Here is a 20425-nt window from a genome sequence, read left to right as displayed (position 1 = left end):
CTTCTCTTTGAATTACAAGTTTATTCCAATTCTGCAAAAAAATCAAATAGTAAAAAATTAAAGTTATATAATAAAAAAACTTAAATATTCTATTGCACATAAAATTCAGACAACTAAGCTATGCTTTGTACAGATACTCATGATTACATATGTAATCATTTACTTTATTTACAAAGCATGAACAAATCAGCAGTAGTAGTAGTAGTAGTAGTAGTAGTAGCAGCAGCAGCAGCAGTAGTGGCAGTAGTAGTAGTAGTAGTAGTAGTAGTAGTAATGGTTGTAGTAGTACTATGAGTAGAGGAAGAAGAAGAAGGAGAAATGTGACATTTTCTTTCCACGGTGTACATAAATAAACTTACTAAGTATGAAAAAAGCAGTAGATAGTTAAAAAAATTAAAGGTTTATTAGATTTTCTCTCCACCAGGTATACTAGGAAGGAAGGCAGATCAAGGAAAATGTCCATGATATACACAGTGACAGAAGATTTAAATGCTGGATGATTTACTAGCACCAAAACTAGATGTAACCTACTAAGAAGCATCTCCATCTGCAGATGAGTCTTGTCACCTCAGAATCACAAAGGAAACAGTATATATTGAGCAAGTATTAGGAAAGCTAGAAGCAACTACTAATTGTAGTTGCACTGCTCTTGAATTAAGATATTACAAAGTACAAAACTGTAAATCAACAGCATCTGGTTTAAAGTAAAGTGTGTCATCTTGAAAAGGTTAAGTGTCATCAAGAATCAACTAAAACATTTTGAAGAAATTGCTCGGCCCTTGAGGTTTTCTTAGTAAATTGATTTTTGGATTTGCAAGTGTGTTGTCATTTCAGTTTTAACACCTTCTTTGACAGTTTATATACTGTAGTTGTCTTAGTTGTATCAAATTAGTTGCAGGCCAAACAACACACAATGAAACCCATACTCAGCACTTGATGACAGCAACTACTGGACTTGTCAAAATATTGTGTAAAGAGAAAAGTACATTTTGGCTGCAAGTCTTAAGAGTTGCTTCAGTTTTTCAAAAATTTTAATTTTATGTTTGTGGATGTGTAGAAATTGTCGGTGTGTTAGTAGGAAAAGCAAATGGGATCTGCACATGGTTAGTAAATTCCAATTACTGGACAGATCCGGGATTTTGCATGGTGATCAGAGAGCAAATAAGGTTGAAAAAACATAGTCTCATCTTCTGAGGAATCGTGAAGCTAACAACCTGAATTTAATTATTCCAATTGATAAAAGAGAGGAAAAGGAAGGATTCAGTGCTGTAGCTAAGAACAATTCCAGCCATTGTTGTTTCATCAGTTGAGAAGGCTAACTGACTATAAATCATTAGCTATGCTGTTCATTTCCATGCACACAGACTAGATCTTAAAGAGGAGTTAAACACCATATCTGCAACTGTATACTGTTTGCCAAATTTTCCCAAAGTTTCATGGGTCTTTTTACGTCCATTTGAGGAGATATAGTTGTATCATTCATTAATTTATATTCTTGAAGTTGTGCCTCAAGATACTACAGTTATGCTACAAGAATTTTGTGAAAATGTGTAATAGACAAGTACACCGACCTGTTTCATTAAGGGAAACAGAGCGCGATTTAACAATATTCGCATAAAACAATGTAGTGCCATAGCACCAGGGCTAATGAGAATGAATAAGCAGATTTATGCTATCCCAACAGCAAATTCAGACATCATTTTCACAGCATAATACCTTGACAACTTTGACATATCAGCATAGAAAATACGAACAAAACATGGAACACAAAAAATGAAACACTAATCAAAAAGCACAAAAATAAACTCAAAAAGTACAAAGATAAAACTAAGATATGAGAAGGAAGTTGCTACTCATCATATAAAGGAGATTCTGGGTTGCAGATAGATACAACAAAAAGACTCGCACAATTAAAGCTTTTGGCCATTATGGCCTTCATCAACAACAGACACACATACACATACACATATGCACATACGCGCATGAGCGCGTGCGCGCCTGTCCGCCCGCCCGCCCACCCGCCCACCCATCCACACCCACACCCACACCCACACCCACACCCACACACACACACACACACACACACACACACACTAACTAACTAACTAAGCTAAATAACTAACTAACTAACTAACTAAAAGTGAGTAGCAACTTTCTTTCTCACATATTTTTACATTCAAATTCTTGAACGATAAAACAAAGAGATAGACATCTGAGCAGTACCTTGAGTATGTCAACATAATCCTGATATGGTTGTGCTGCTAAATTAAACTGGTCATGAAGGCACTGAGATATTTTAATGTTAAAAGCAGCTCGAATACGGCGAACAGCTTCTATGTCATTTGGCCATTTTCCACTTGCTGCCAATATAATGACCACTGAGAACAAAAAACTCTTCTTCAGTTCCTCACATTACAATGCAGTATTAAGAAATACAGCCATGAATATTCATTAAGTGAAGTTTCTCAAGGACAGATGAAATAAACTTTTAGTTTTACATAAAATTATAATTCATCAGTCACATAACAACATACAAACTGATTAAAAGCACACTTACTACCCTCTTTAATGCACTCTGCAAATGGCACAGCTGTAAATAAGGGAATAGTAATTACTTAACAAAAGTATATTTTGAAGATACATATAAGATTATCAAGAATAATGGTTTGAAGGAAGCATAAGTATTCCACCTAACTACACAAAGAGTTAACTGCATTGAAAAAGGACAAATCATATACACAATTGTTTAAAATGAGTACTGCAAGACACAATAGATACACTGAATATGATTGTGCTGTCAACTGAAACAATGAGGCATTAAACATGTTACCCTAGGATGCCCCTTGTTTTGAATCCATGCTCTTTACAGCCTATTACTTAACTGCTGTCTTCCAAGATTTCTTTCCTTTTATTTTTTGGGTGGGTGGGATTGATTTGAGAGGGAGGGGGGTGGGGTGTTCAGTGAAGTGCAATTGAAAGAATATAAGGACTTCTGGTCAGACAAATACAGGGTAACATCAACAGCAGGAATAAATGGTAAATGAGAATATGATTCATTGGGACCTGTGAAGCCCACGAGAGTGTGCATTTGGGTTTTTGGTTGTTTTTTTTTGTGTGTGTGTATGTGTGTGTGTGTGTGTGTGTGTGAATGTGTGTAATGTTGTTAGAAAAAGAGTTAGTGCTTGAAAGATAGTGTGAATGCTGTTATATGTTTCTGTGCTCAACATATCTATCTGCTATAGGTGAACGGTTGCCTTTCTCTTATTTTCCTATTGCTCAATCCAGGAACATCCATTACTCTTCTTTATTTCAAACAGAAGGATAGGACTGAGACTGAGCTATTGTGAACAGTTTAATGATGTTCTCATCAGAATCGACAGCAAACTGATGCCAACAGCAATAGTGCAGGTACACATGCCTACGTCACAAGCAGAAGATGAAGAAGTAGAGAAAGTATATAAGTGTACTTCATAGGTAATTCAGTATATAAAGGGAGATAGTAATCTAATAATCATAGGGGATTAGAACATGATAGTAGGGAAAGGGAAGGGAATGGAAGGGAAAGAAGAAGATATAGGAGAATATGGGCTTGGTAGTAGGAATAAGAGAGCAGAAGGGCTAATTGAGTTCTGCAATAAATTTTGGTTAGTAGTAGTGAGTACACTACACAAAAATGAAAAGAGGAGGTGGTTTATTAGGAAAAGGCCTGGAGACACAGGAAGATTTCAGCTGGAATACATCATGGTGCAACAAAGATACTGGATTGTTAGACATACCCAGGAGCAGATATGGACTCAGTTCACAATTTAGTAATGATGACGAGTAGGCTGAAATTTAAGAGAATAGTCCAGAAATAAGAGAATAGTCCAGCAAAATCAATGTGGAAAGAAGTGGGGTACAGAAATACTGACGACTAATGAGATGTGTTTGAGGTTCTCTAAGGCTGTAAATATTGAAATACTGAATACCACAATGGACCTTCCAGTTGAAGAGAAATGGATCTCTCCAAAGGTGGCGATCACAGAAGTTGGACACACTAACATCAGTCCAAGGAAGATAAATGTGAATAAACTTGGGTAACAGATAAAATATTTTAATTCAACTAAATGAAGTGATACAAAAATGTTCAGTGAAAGAAAGTCCACACAATATATATCACTTAGAAATGAAAGCTAAGACAATGTGCCTCCACGAAAAATGTGATGAAATTGAAAAAGAAATGGTCATCACGACTGATACAGCATACAGAAAAGTAAAAACAAACTTCTGTGAAATTAAAATCAATGGCATCAACACTGAGAGTATGACAAGAATTACACTGTTGAAATGAAACGATCATGCGGCATTACTGACCGAAGCACCTCATCTGGTGTAGTTCGGGCATCTAGTGCAAGTCCTTTTAGTTGATGGCATGTTCGTGGTTTGCATATTGATGATGTTGAGGAAAACACAACATCCAGCCCGGAGTGGAGAAAACCTCCAACCCAGCCGGGAATCAAACCCAGGCCCCCTGCATGGCAGTCAGCTGTGCTGACTGCTCAGCTACAGAGCCGGACATTGAAAACAGATGAGAGAGGGCTTAGGTAGAAAGAGTACACTGAAGGTCTCTACGAGGAGGAGGACTTGTCTGGTGACATGATAGAAGAAGAAATGGGAGTTGAGAATGGGCGATACAGGTGATAGAGAATTATGGTCTAACTTAAATAGAGTTTTGGAAGACTTGCAATCAAATAAGGCAAAAGGGATACACAATGTTCCTTTGGAATTTCTAAAACAAATGACTATTCAAGTTGGTATGTAAAATCTGTGAGACCAGACACATGCCATCAGAATTTCAGAAAAATATCATCCACAAAATTCCAAAGATAGCAGATACAGGTAAGTGAGAGAATTATCGCACAGTAACCTGAAAACTCAAGCACTTAGGTTGTTGACAAAAATAATACACAGAAGAATGGAAAAGGAAATCGAGAAGCCATTACAGAATCGCAAGTTTCTCTTCAGGACAGGTAAAGAGACCATATAAGCAGTTCTGCTGTTACACTTGATAATGGAAGGGGGACTTCAGAAAAATCAAGACACGTTTGCTGGATTTGTTGACACAGAAACAAAAAAAAAAAGTAAAATAGTGCAAGATGATATGAAAAGGACAGGCTATTCATCACATACAGGGGGCACTGAGTTGCAGACAAGCACAGAGATAAGACTGCAAAAATTTAAGCTTTTGGAAACACAACCCACACACACACACACACACACACACACAGACATTCACAGTGGCAGTGCGCCTTCCAAAGAAGGCCATTTGGCTGGCCAAGAGCTCGGGCTTTCATAATACTGCTGTTATTCCATCCTGAACTTTCCACTGTTCGGTGCAAGATGTTGGAAATCCTGAGAAAAACAGTAGCTTAGCTACAGGAAATATACAATACAATACACACAAGAACCAAGAGAGAACAAAAGAATGGCAGTCAATGAATGAAGTGTTCAGACAAACAGTAGTGTCAGGTAGGAATGCTGTGCTTCTCTCCTACTGTTTAATCTGAACACTGAATAAACAATGACAAAAATAAAAGAAAGTTTCAAGGGTGGGACTGAAATTCAGGGTAAAAGGATATCAATGATGAGATTAACTGATAACACTGACATCCTCAGTGAAAGTGAAGAAGAATTACAGAATGTGTTGATGGGAATGGAAAATCTAATAAGTAAAGAATACAGATTGAGAGTAAACTGAAGAAAGATGAAAGTAATAAGGAGTAACAGAAATGATATTAGCAATACATTGAATATCAAAACTGGTGACCATGAACTGGATGAAGCTGAGTAATTCAGGTACCTAGGATGCAAAATAACATATCATGTACAAAGAAAGGGGGACATAACAAGTGGATTAGCAATGGCAAAGACAGTGTTCTGACCAAAATTGACAGACTGCGGACACCAGGAAAGCAGAGAACAAGGCATCTGAGATGCAATGTTATGTAATTATATTGAAAATTAGATGGAGTGGCAAGCTATGGACTGAGGGGGTTCTCTGCAGAACAGGCAAAGAAAGGAATGTGTAGAAAATACTGGTAAGAAGATGGGACATGATGATATGACACTTTTTAAGACACCACAGAAAATTTCCTTGGTACCAGAATGACCTGTAGACATCAAAACTGCAGAGGAAGACAGAGATTGGAATATAACCAACAAATAATTAAGGATATAGGGTGCAAGTGCTACTCTAAGATGAAGAGAGTAACACAGCAGAGGAATTCATTACAAGTCACATCAAACCAGTTAGAGGACTCAAAATTGTAAAATAAATAAATAATTAAATCTGGAACTAGCACTTTCCTCTTTCTATACCACTTACAAATCTTTCTTGAAATTGGGTACAACAGTGACAGGAACTGGGTGACATTCTTTCAAAGGAACCATGCCAGCAATTAAATTTAATGCAAAACTGTCACAAAACCAAGTGTACTCCACAATATATTACTCCACTGAAATAATGCAATTCAGTGTCATGATAAAATGCAAGCAGCTAGAATTTCAAATTTATCACTTTGATTGTGCAAAAAAAGTACTTACTAAGGAAAAACTGTATTGTCATTGTTTCTATTAATAAGATTATTTTGATTCAAAAATGTGTTAATGCCACAAGCTAAAAATTACAACTCTAGACAGAATCACAACTCATACCTTCAACAGGTAGTACCCATCGTGGAATATGCTTATGTGGTGAATCTTCAAGAAAAATATAACACAAGGAGCGGTCAGCACAAGTACTTCGTTGTAACTTGTGTGTTGTAGAAAGTGGAGGGAAAACCTGTAACATAAAGACATAGCAATCAAGGTGCAAAATTACATGAAACTAATGACAGAACTTAGATTGGAGGGGAGGGGGTAAAAAGCACTTAAATGATTATTAATCAAAAGATAGAACACATGGGATGGATCTCTTTGCATCATTCAATAATAAGCCTATCTTCTAAATGAAGAGAATGATTTTCTTTCTTCCCTACATTCAGTCAACTTTTTGCTTTCTAATACCACATGGAATCATCATTGTATATTGTTTTAAATAATTATCTGCACTTTAACAACTGCACCACAAACCTTAATCAATATAACTACATAAACATTATTAGACAATTTATACTGTTAATGCTGAATATATGCAATCAACAAGATGATAATCAACAACACTTAATACTCCTATGAAGCTGACAGAATATCATTAATAAATATTTCTTCATACTGCAAAATTTAGTCACTGTATTTCACAATAGATCATTTACACCCCTGAGGGGGAGCACAATTAATTATAGCAAATTTATTTTAATGCATGAAGGGACAGTGAGATCCTGAGAACTGGATAGTTGCAAGTGTTATCCAGCTCAAACTGCACACTACTGGTACTGGATGGAATGATAGGCAATAAATCTGTGAGAAATTATAAACAGCATAACACTGTTATTTCACATCTTTGTTCTGGTGCACCTACTGCAAACTAATTTTAAATCTTAATGACACAATTTCACATTCAACTTGAAGATTCATATAATTGAAAAATTTACCTCACAGTAACGAAATACAGCTGAGTTGCCCTGCACAGTGCTTATTTCCAGAGGCAAATCTTTCAACTGTCGAAGCTGTTTTGTGAGTCCATCATACGAAGAGAGCACTGCTAGGGTTGCCTCCTCACCTGTACCATATTCAAATTCAGCAGGTTTGATCTGTGAAAGCAGTTATTTATAGAGATCTTCATAAGATATGCACAATGCACTCTAAAAATTTAAAAAAATATATTTAACAAAATGCCTCATTAGTGACCATATATTTAAAAATAAGTTAAAATGATAACTTAGTGCCCATTCCAAGAAGCTTAATTATACCCTGGAAGCTGGACTGGCAAAGGTATTTTTTTGTCAATAATGATAGAATTTTTTGTTAAAGACTCGACACTTATATAAACAAATCTTAAATTTCCTTTTACGCATCAATCAAGTGAAGTGTGCAACTGGATAACAGCGCATTTTCTAACAACACGTTATTACAGTGTACTGCACAGTCAGTACAGTGAATAGTGTTCAGCATCTATCATTCCACGACCACACAAACTGAGTGAGAAAGCAGAAAGTACATAACAGTTCAGTTCAGCATTACTATTTATTATTTTGTCAAAATATGTGCGAGCTCAGATAGGAAACTGATGGGGAAGTAAATTAGCCACATCCTTTTTTAGGAAACCATCTAGACATTGCCCTAAACCAATTAATGGAAATCACAGAAAACAAATCTGGATGGCAAGACAGGGGATCTGAATGCCACTCCACCCAAATGTGACTCCAGTGTCCTAATCATTATGCCAATTAAGTCACATCATTAGTTACAAATGCACAACAGTTAAGCAGAGACATTTTACATGGTTTGCCTGATTCTTATTGGCACACACTGCCTGAAACAACAGGCACACCTAAGAGTTTAACAACCCACAAGTTTTGAGGCATAATAAACAAGCCTTGTAGAACAAGACAGAAATGAAACCAACTGAAAATGACCAGAGAAACAGCATGTTACAAGTTTACAGCTCAGCTGAGAGATCAAGATAAACCAATACATGGCAACAATATGATTAATGTGATAAGTCACCATGACATACTTAATTGTACACGTTAACGGTGAAAATAAAATACAATCTTTTCTATTTCTTGTGTTAAATGTTTTGTCAGAACTATTTTGTTATCATTATTAAAGTTTAGTTCCAGTTTCATGGAAGTAAAAGTAATAACAATGTAATTATAATTATGAGGAATATAAGAAAATCCCGGTAAATTGTCCTTACCTTCCATGACTGTAAAACAGACTCCACTTGGTCTGCTATATAAGTAATGCTTGAAGTTGGATCAATCTGAAGATGCATATTCAAAATATGTTCAACAATGAGGCGGCAAATAACTCTTTTGTCAGACAATGTAGCACCTTTTTTCCATACAACTGCTTCTGCAATGCCTCCATCTTGGAAACGCCGCAATTCTGATTTGCTGCCCCAGAATTTTCTGAAATCTTCTGCCTAAGAAACATATCTATAATTAACCCACGATTTCCCATTTTACGAAACAATGTTCATGGAAAAAAACTGGTACAACTGGCATAAAATGACACTGTTGTGGTGTTGTTTGCAAATGTTATGCAGTTATTTTTTTTAATTTTCAAGCAGTGGGAGCTCTACTTAGCGGATCTGAATCGGTAAACGTCAGAACAATTTGTGGCAATAGGCCACTGACATTGCTTTGCTCAACACTTTAGCAGAATAAATTGCACTAAAATGATGGGTTTTGGAGAGATCTTCAATATGGCACAACACTTAAACTGCATATTTTCACAGTACACAAGTATAAATATGAAAATTATATGGCACAATAGCTTCATAAAAAGTTACATCAACATGGCTACTCCTCAGTTTACGACTGTTTGTCTCTCTCCAAAACTCATTACTTTTAGTGTGATTTGCTGTGCCAAAGTGCCAGGAGATATCACATCAGTGACTAAACATAGTGCCAACTTCAGAAAACCTTCATCAGATAATAAACAAGTCTCTGAAGAATATTTTGGTGCATATTATGTACATATACCATAGGGGAGAGGGATTCCATACATCAATTATTCAATTAAAAAAATTTCCCACCTTTTAATTTTTGCTGCATTTTACACATTTTTTTAAAAAGCCCTTGACAAGTGTAATAGTAAGATTGCACTATATGTTTTGCTAATGTAAACACATGCCAGATTTGATTACATAACTAAGAGAACATATTTTACACTCGCTTATTTGAATTAACTTTCTTTCTTGTTTTTGTGTTAGCCTTGAACATTTACAAGACTTACATATTTAATGAGGAAAAATTTAACTATTGGAGTTTGCTTTGTACCAATGAACATAAATTGAGTTAAGTGACAAGAACACAAGTTGATAATTTCATAAAATTTCAATGAAGTACAATAAAGAGATTATTTTTGTTCCTATACGTCAATCCTTTCATTCTGTCCCTAAAATAAAAGTGAATGAATAAAAGTTTAACCTTAATACATAATGTGCTGACATTACCTCTGGAACATTAGCTTCAGGACCTCTGTCAAGGATACTGTAAGCATGCGATGGGTTAAGCCTCAATCCAAACACCAGATGAGGTTCATCAAGAGGTGGCTTCTGCCTTGGGTTCCAAGTCTTTGAAGCACCTAAACTGACTCCCAACAACAATACACGAGATCTGAGAGCTCTTCGTATTAGAGGAAGAATCAGTGCCAACGCCAAAGGTCTCACTTGTCCTAACCAGTCTAGTTGCTTACTTTTGGGGCTTTGAGTTGACACAACGCTTTCCATATCTCTCACACTGCAATATAAACAACATTTCAGTATTATCCTTTTCACATTTAATAAACAAATTTAACATCAATTCAGGATAATTTTACTTAGAAAAGATAATGGAAATGGTGGGACATTTGAGGGTGTAGGAAAGCAACAGTTTTGCAACATTTTACTAAAATGAAAGGACATCATACTAAACATGTAAATGTCTGTTTCAGTTTATACACATGACAGAGGGAAAGTTGAGGGGGGCGGGAGGGGGGGTGGTTAGAGGTGGATGGTGAATAGGAAGAAGAAGGGGGGGGGGGGGAAGCAAATGAAAAATACAGCTCTTAACTTCAGGAATAATTATGCTATATGAGATTAATTTCATTCTTCGTGACCAAGACAACAGTTAACAATATTTTCATTCTTTTTCCCATAGTAGCGAGAGCATAGTGAGGCTTAGCTATTTTTATTGTAAAAATATCACACACATGTTGATGGGATACAAAACTCCCAATACAAGCACCACAAAATCCTGCAGGCAATAGACTGAATGAGATTGCACTCTATAGTTCACAAATGATGGCACTTGGCTCAGGTCAAGGCATGGACAAGGTACGCATTGTTGTTGGTTCAAAGTGACACTTGTGGTAAATTCACACACGTTTTGCACTAAAAAGAATCGTGTATCCTGCAAATTATTTCTCTCACTAATGTACAATTTGTTGCTTACCACCACCATCAGTAATGATAATTCACAACAAATAGAATAAAAATTTACTAAATAACTTGCTACGATCATGTTTAACACTTGAATTGCCTACAACATACACAGCTGTAAGAGAATGCATGCATGAAATAGGTGTGAAGAACAAGTCTGAATTGCATGCTATTGTTTGTAACTCCAAGTATAGTTAATAAATTGGACTCTCAGCCAAGAGAGAGCAACACTCAGATCTCAGACTAGTTACAGAGATGCCCCAAAATCACTTCAGGCCAATGTTGGGATGGTGTCTTTAAATAACCAACAACTTCTTACTTCACCACCTTTTCCAAGTGAGCTAATTACTGTCTCAAACAGAGCTGGACAAAATCCATGCAAATGAGGAATAATGAGTACAAATAAAAATTATTATTTGTGAACAACAGATAAAAATATTTATTTGAATGACTACTCACTTACACAAATAAAAATATTTATTCAATATTTATAAAGAAAGGGGAGCATGAATAAAAGATAATTTTTTAACAAATAATTATATAAGATTAGATCTTCTGAAAACTGTCTTTATTTCAGGATAACCACAGACTTCAATCAAGATCTTCTTGAGCAAAAGTTTGAAAAATCATAAGTTCTGCTCTAGTTTTTGGTGAATAACTTTGCTGTGGTTCCCTGTCGGTTTCAGCTCATGAATCTGATTCAAATTTGAGAAACTAATTTTCTTTTTCTGTCACACTTTCATTTTCAGAATCGTCACCCAATTCCTGCAACACTTCTTGACTACTATATGTTTGAAGTTTGTTGAAAGTCTCCCTTGATCAGGGACAATTAATGCAGGTGAACAACTTATTTTTAAACAGTGTGAAAGACAGTGCTGCAACAGCTGTATGTTCTCCCTTTGGTACAGAAAGACGAAAAAAGTCTTTGCATCCTTTTATGTAGAATCACAAAGCATGGAACGAGAAGTCCATAATATGTCCTGCAGTATACCACAGCTTGAACAATAGTGCCCGAACACATTACAACCTCTTTTATGCATTCATGCTCAGTTCTGCTTACAAAATTTTTGAAACCCAAAACTCTATGTAACTGCATCAACCCACCTCATATCAAATAAATTTGTACACAGTATTCAACCTTTTAATGCTATGGCTGGTCCAAGTTTGTCCTAAATCACTTTCAATTATTTCACATGGTTTTCCACGTCTAGCTGGATTTCACAAAGCTTTACATTTTTGTCTTGTTTTGGGATGTACTTCAAATTATGCTATATATATTCTCCATTTTCAGGATTTTAGTATCACTTGGGGAATCACACAAATTTAGTGTATGTGCAGCACAAGGAAAGCGCTCTGGCAACTGGATGCCATATTCTGTGATATCTGCACTTTCACTGAAATGGAAATACTCCAACACTTCTAGATGACCGTCTTCATCACAGTCGTGATCATCATCTTCATCTGTCAAATCTTTCTCTGACTCCACTTAACTACTGACAGAGACAACAAACTCTTTTAATACTTTTACAAAATTGCTTCTATTATAAGTTACAGTTGCAATAACTCTTTCTGGGTCTAAACTTGATTCTCTGTGAATTTCATCTAGCATTGTGACTTCACAATGTAGATATGAGTTCCAGAAATTCTCCGCCATGCTTATGTTTTGGATGTCTAACAAGGTTATCAGTTCGATGGATCATAACCCAAAAAACTAATTTTACAGCTTAACCAGGTGGCAAAAATTGTACATATATACCAGGGTGGACCTTTTTAATCCATAATGGGGAGTAACTCGGGATGGAGATGAGACATAGCAAAATGTTTTAGACATTAAGTTGTAGGTGGCAAAGAGGGTCATGCATTGCTACTACCAGCTGTGACCTTGTATGTGATTTTCAAGATGGTTTGGAAGTTAAAGTGATTTATTTAATGGGAACCCTAATATTTAACACAAGATTTGAAAAGAGCTGCAAATTTTACATATAAAATGATACATCATTCAAGGTCATAGTTCATACAATAAAGGTCAAATATGCAAATATGTTTTTAGTTCTCGTAGGGATTAATTTAGAATAGTGGAGGGATACAGCAAAATATAATGCTAGGTACAAACTGAAAGGGGATCCTGAGATACGAGAGGCAAGAGGACTCATTCAACGACTTGTAAACAAATGATCTACTTTTTATTTATGTTTGTTCTGTCTTGCAAATGCCACAGCAACATTTATACACTGTGATGTATTTATTTTTGCCAATAAACACGTTAATTACAACTTGAAGTTCAAATCTCTGTTTGGTCTTTCCAAATTCGATGTCACAAATGGGGATTTCCACGAAACAAAACCCAGTCTTCGAATGATGTTTGATAATTACCTTTAAAATCATGGTTAATGGTAATGATATGTGACCCTTATACCCCTTCCTGTTTGCATCTAACATTGTATTTTGCTGTACCCCTCCTCTATTCTGAATTAATCTCTACTAGAACTAAAAGCATATTTGCTTTTTTGACCTTGATTGAACCTTGCCATGACCTCGAATAACATCATTTTATACGTAAATCTGCTGCTCTTTTCAAATCGTAAATCAGACATTAGGGTTCCCATTTTAAAAAATCGCCTTGAAAATCACATTCAAGGACATGGCCATTAGCAGCAAAGCGTGGCCCTCTTTTCCACCTACAATTTTTAAGTAACACATTTTGCTGTATTTCATCTCTATCTTGACTTATTCCACATTACAGATTAAAATGGTCCACCCTCTATATTCATCATCTTACAATAATATTTTTTTACTGCAACTTGTTCCTGATGGAAATGTTTATTTTTCTGGTAAGTGTCCTTCAGCCAATTATGTCTAATCTGAAATGTTTAAATTGTTTAGCATTTCAGTAAAAAGAGCCGCTCAGATAGCTGGGCATGTTAAAGCTGGGGCAGGTTAAAGCTGGGCAGGGAGGTGTGCAGGCCACAGACCAAATCTGCCTGGTGAATTAATGATGAAGGTCGGTGTGCCGACCAACCTGGATACGGTTTTTTGGGCTGTTTTCCACATCTCACCTGGTGAGATACAGGATTGGTGCTCCAGTCCCACCTCAGTTACATGATTTTGCAAACAGTTACACACTTTTGCTCACTTTGACATGAATAACACTACATGTAGCCACTTGGGATACACATATTCCATCCCATGGCGTAATAGGATGGTGACAGGAAGGGCATCTGGCCACCCCTTAAATTAGCCGTGCCAATCCTGCACCAATGTAGGACATGTGCAGTTGAAGAAGAGGCATTTCAATAAAAAGTTGGTCTTGAATAGCATTCAAGAAAATCATGGAATGGATACAAAAACTTAGCAAGATCACTGTCAAATGTATCTCACGAAACATAATTGGACGATTCATCATTATTTGTAAATGTGAGTCTTCTTTGACCTTGTTTACCTCCTTAGTGTAAGCACAATACTCTTCAGCAGCTTGTTCATCTCGTTTTCATTTCAAGTGGCTCAAAAACTTCAACACTGAATTAGCACGTCCAATAATTCAAACCATCTTAGGTGAGCAACCCTTACTTATAAATAGCCACAATACATTCGCTGTTTGGACTTTCAGTTTCAAGTCTGAAAAACTTACAGTTGAGTAGAAACAGTGATGATGGTGAATCATTTTTATCTAAGTTGCTTATGACAGTTTTAAGAGACTTTAGATTTAAAGAATGTTGACTATTACCAGCCATCACGGCCTTATTCTGTTTACTCATTTTGAAGCAGTAGAGACAGGAAAGAACTGCGTTGTTATATGAAGCGGATCCACATCCATTAACTTTAGAAATCTTGGTACAACTGAGGAAGTCAGTTCAGTTTGTCTCTGTCGGCTGCATTTTCATCTTTTCCTAGTTACACACAGTGCTTCCACAATGGGAAGGAGAGGAAGTACTGCCAAATGCAGGGGTCACTTGAATTGTGCTGCATTGGTAGTGTTAACTGTCAAAGCCATTCATCTATGTTATGCTTATTATTACGTAAAGTAAATAAAGCTCTGGTTGGTTTTGGACGCCACAGTCTTTAACTGGGCATCTTAATGAAGAAAGTATTCTTATGGCTTCTGAACTGACTTTCCCAGTTTGTCATAATGGTACCTGTAGTTTAATATGGACTCCCAACATAGGTGCAAAGTGGTATTTTTCACATGTACAAATAATTTCCAGAGGGGGAAATAAATTGTAAGTGACAGAAAAATTCTAGGATTTACTGAGAACAAAGTTCATGGCCTTTCTGTTTTTAGTCTGGCACTTACCCACTAAGCCATCAAGTCATACCACCTAAACATGCATTAATTATGTATTTATCCAACAGAAAGCTCAGGAACAAACACTTATAGGTGACAGTGCTGATCAGAAAATACACCAAGTAAATGTTGTTGTATTCTAAGTATTTGTTAATTTTGAGATAATAATAAATAACAATTAATTATTTGTATTTACGGAGAGGAATAACCCCTTTATCCACAAATTAAAAAAATATCTTCCATTTGAAGAATTATCTAGGGAGAAATATGTTCAAATAATGCCCTTCTTTGTCTTCCTATGATAATATCATTTACTTCTTTCTTCATCTGTCTTATTTCCCTCTTTCTCCTCTCTTAATTTTTCTCTTTTCTCCTGCTCTTTCACTGGTCTTGTATTTTTTTATTTTACCTTTCATCAGCCATCTATGCATGCACAGATCTGACTAAATGTTTTCTATCTTGTCAGTTCTCTCAAACACGATGAATTTTCTATCTTCAGACATGTTTCATTAACTCCTCCGAATTTCCAATTTCATCTGCTGCCTTTTTTTTCTATTCATGATAAATTACCACACTGCTCTTAAAATGTGTACTTATTCTTCTCCTTCTTCAATTTGTCCATTTATGGATGCATCTTTATTCTATGAACTGCTGTATGTAGCAGTCGATCTGCACTTGGTAATTTACACACCTTTCTCGAAAGTATGGTAAGATTTCGTTCCAGCACACTTCCACACTATCCACTTCAGCCTGCATTCTCCTGGTAAAAATGAGGTAGAGAATCTCATACATTCTTGCTCTCGGCATTACTGTCACCTATAAGTGCACATTTTTGCATTAGATACAGCTATTTCAGTTACCTTTCATTGTTTGAAATTTCATTTTTATGTAATTTGCCAAACTGTTAATACTGGGATAAACTGGCTGATTAATTTATGAAAGTGATTTAAAAATACAAAAACATTTTCATGGAAAGACACAAGATTGTATACACAAGTCAGAATACATGTTTGTCCAAAATACTGTCACAAAATGCTAACAATCACAGTTTAAAATTTTAAATTAACTTCATAGTTATTTCAATAAGATTCAATTTAAACAATGAAAAGCACTCAGTCACCAATGACAGAGGGCCCTGAACAGTACATTTGTACTTTAACAATACCCGGAAAACTGGAGTTTGGGAACTTTCAGCCTTCTTCAGAGTACATATACTACCACAGTTGAACAGTCTGTAGCTACATTAAGGCAGAAGTCCTGTCAGTTGAAGTGGATGAGATGAACAAAGCAAAGGGGAAGAAGAAATGGAAGGGAGAGGTAAGAACTAGGAAAGGAAGGGACAACAAGAAGTGGGAGAGAAGTATGGCACCAACAAAAGCTCATTTGGGTGTAAACAGAAGTGATGGCATGTTGCACACTGTGAAAAGGGCAGTCAAGATGGGGGTGTGGGTGGGGGGTAAAACAAGACAGTGATGAATAGAAGACACTGAATTAAAGATACTGAGGTCAGTGGGATTGCAGGATCAAAATATGTGTTATTGGCCCAATTACCACTAAGACTGCCATGAGGTGTACTCAGCAACTGGGTGGTCAACCTAGCAAGGACAAGTTTGACTCCCTAAAAGCAGAAGATGCCAGTGAATACAACATGGTCAACTTTAACAGCTGATTTACATCTCAAGCCATCGTTCCTCCTCCACCCCCATGCCCCTCACATACCACACTAGAAAAATGTTACTGCTTCTTTAAATAGCATGGGTGAGAATTGCCCCTCAAATAAGTAGTTTACAACCACAATCTCCCTGGCCTCAGTCTCTATTAGTCCCTGCACCTCAACCTCCTCAGCCCCTGTCTCCTGTTCCCATACTCCTTTTCTCTCCAATTCTAATGAACTTCTTTACTCTGGCTCCATTTTAATCTGATTCAGAGATTTATGAGTCAAAGAATCTTTATACTGTTCTCTTTCAATGATTTTCCTCTTTCCTATCCTGCAACTCTTCCTTAATGCCCACTCCTCTTTTCCCAAGTCACCACAAGAAACACACCCCTACCCAAGCCTGCTCCAGCTCTGCCTAATGCTATATAAAGTAACTATTTCCTTCTTCTGCTGTCCTGCATTCTTTCAGCCCTTGCCCCTCCCCTCCCTTCATCACTCCTTTCTATTTTGCTTGTTCAATGTGGTCCAACCAACATGACCCATGTGAGAATGGTGAAACTTTATGCACAGTATGACTCTGGAGAAGAAATTAAGTTCATAAGCTCATCTGTCATGTTACAGCTTTTATATGCCTATGGACTGCACATCATCTCCATTACACGATGAATGGATAATTAAACTTGCTCCATTAACTGCTGCTTGCTTCTTGGCACTTATGCAAATCATTTCATATTTCAAAATTAAGTACGTTTGTTTGTTTTTTTCTTGACACTGATATTACATTATGGCAGGGTTGGTCATGGTGTACCAAACCACACAGGAGCACAATGTATGATGCATGTGGAGGCCAAGGTTCAGGCTTTCTCAGGTTTGATCAGTCCTTCTCAGAAGTACTTGGTACATCTGAAAATTTCATTTAGTTTGTTCTGCAGCATTTTTCGGTTGGCAGAACTCTTTTCAGTTTCACAGAATCATGGAGTCAGCACTGCTTATCGTTTGCTATTTGTAGCATGATAGGAAGGGCATTCACAGGTCCAGTTGCTGCTTACACAAAAAGAGGTAGTCCAGTGCTCTATCATGAAAAGCCTGGAAAAATCAATGGGAATGATAGAAACAAAGGATGAGAATTCTCAATATATATTATGCAGTTGCATAAATGACGGCTACGCAAATTTGCTGTAAAACTATAGTACAGCACCAAGCAGAAAGGATTTAGAGATTTAGTTGACAAAGAAAGAGCAACAAATTACAATGATCAACACATGGGATTCATTGTTCTGCACATCAAGAAGCAGTTTGCACTAAATTTGCAGGCATGATGAAATTGTTGATATGCATAGTAAAGTTTCTGAAGTCACACTCATTATTTCATGTCAGTTGCAACAGTTTTCAGTGGACTTGAATGAGGAGAACGGAGACTTTATATATAACAGCAAAAGTATGTTGGTTAAGTCAAACGGCATGCCTGAAGCAATTTTTTGATTTTGAACTCACTATTGTTGAATTTATGAAGGAAAAAGGAGTATAGGAACAAACATTAGAACATCCTGAATAGATTACAGACCTCACACTTTAAGAGGAGTTAATTACACAGTACCCACAGTGAGACACTGCAAGGTTACAAAGAACTTTTTTCTGACTTGATGGGAATGCATTAAAAAGAAAATCACATTGTCAAAGGGGAAAATTCTGACAAAAAACACAATCGAGTTGGCTAAGTTCACTGGCATTAAAGAAAATGCGAAGTTTGATATACTTAGTGTGGCCTTGAAAAAATTACAAGGATAGTTTTTCAAACATTTTGAAACACTGTCAGTCTTACACCTGCGTTTGAGACCATTTGCCTTTTCAGTTGAAAGCAACCCCATCATGTGCAGACATAACTGATTGATGTGCAATGCAATTTCTGTTTTAAAGACAAATACTTTTATATCAAAACTGTCCAGGTCATATACATTATTTTTCTCAGCTAGAGTTTCCACATCTCCATAATGAGGCTGCAAAAGTGCTACAATATTTTGATCAACATGCATGTGTGACAACATTTTTTTAATTATGAAACTAAATAAGCCACAATTATGTGGAAGACTGTGTGCAAAAATCTTTGAAACTGTCTGCATCTGTTTGCATGGTGACAGTTTGTACCAGATAAAAATTATATCTTCATGCACCAAAAATAGTTAAATAATAATGAAAACTTGTCTCGTCTGTGCTCTATGTTGTTGAGAAATATGAAATCAAGTCTCACGCAGTGTTACTCCATTGCCACTTCTTAAATACAGCACATTTGCAGTTTCCACCATCTTCAAGTTCAGACAGCATGGTGCGGCAGTGGGGAAAGTGTGCAGTTAGGCTGAGGGTTATGACATGCAAGCCAGAACATGATTCAACAGCTGAATTCTTGGCCATCCCTGCTTTATGGGCAGCAGATAGTAAGACCAGAAGATCAATAAAAAAAAAAAATCGCTTAGCATGTTAATAAGAGTTACAAGCAATGAACACACCACATACATGTAACAGAAAATAACTGAAGCTTTTGAATTCAAAGACCACTTTTACATGAGGGCCAGTCGCAAATATTTAATTATTACTTTTAAAAGAATGAAGTTACATACTTAATTTTTTGCTTGTTTGTAGGCGTATTTTGCAGCCCTTGTACATAATGAAATCCCATGCCACGCTACCACAGCATGCTGTCAGAGGAGCCAAAACAAAACGACACAACACACCACAAAAATATGGTATCATGCAATAATTAGTTTTCTCCATCTGAAGGGGAGCAATACCGCAATAATCCGTGCTGACTGCACAGCAACAATGCACCGTCATACGACACAGTGGTTACGAGGAACAGATATGTCATAATGATGAGCTATGTGGCAGATCATTTCTCTGTGAACACTAGAAATTGCAAGAGAAGAGGAGGTCCTGGTGTCTGATGAATTGAGTATCACAATTGAGGCAGTAGTGGAAAAGTGAAAATCAGTCATGAAGCAATTAACAACATATTGAAATTTTGAATGCCGTTACCCACAGGCTTCTGGGACTGCTTACACCCATTCAGTAAGCACACCAAACTGACGCCAAAGAGGGAATGTTGCAGCTGTATCAGACCAAGCCAAATGACTTCTGTAACCAACCAATTATCATAGACGACAACGAAACTAAGGAGCTAAAAGATGTGAAAACACGTGGATTCACCACCACCACGTAAGACAAAAGACCCAATTACCATCAAGTAATGTGATGCAGAGTGTTTTTTGGGACTACCACGGCATGGTGCTAACAGATTATGCTCATAAAAGAAACTATCACAGGAGCATACTACCAACATCTTCTGATAAGATAACAGGAGACTGTCATAATGAAGTGTTGCAGAAAGCTGTCCAAGGTGGTGCTTTTCCACTTCAACATTCTA

The 20425-nt window shown here is 36.6% G+C and overlaps 1 protein-coding gene across 1 annotated transcript in view; it reads right to left on the bottom strand.

Annotated features, from left to right (window-relative positions):
* LOC124622323 (nucleolar protein 6) overlaps window positions 1-20425 on the bottom strand; it is a 136827-nt gene that overhangs the window by 28027 nt on the left and 88375 nt on the right. The window contains exons 11-15 of the mRNA XM_047147998.1: window positions 10103-10388; window positions 8840-9067; window positions 7572-7730; window positions 6694-6820; window positions 2224-2378 (exon numbers count right to left, since the gene is read on the bottom strand). Coding sequence (XP_047003954.1) covers window positions 2224-2378; window positions 6694-6820; window positions 7572-7730; window positions 8840-9067; window positions 10103-10388 — 955 coding nt within the window. The remainder of the gene's footprint in view (window positions 1-2223; window positions 2379-6693; window positions 6821-7571; window positions 7731-8839; window positions 9068-10102; window positions 10389-20425) is intronic.

The sequence above is a fragment of the Schistocerca americana genome, chromosome 7 (assembly GCF_021461395.2).
Source record: "Schistocerca americana isolate TAMUIC-IGC-003095 chromosome 7, iqSchAmer2.1, whole genome shotgun sequence".
Taxonomy (NCBI): domain Eukaryota; kingdom Metazoa; phylum Arthropoda; class Insecta; order Orthoptera; family Acrididae; genus Schistocerca; species Schistocerca americana.
The sequence above is the reverse complement of the archived record's forward strand: the minus strand, read 5'-3'. Positions and strand labels throughout refer to the sequence as shown.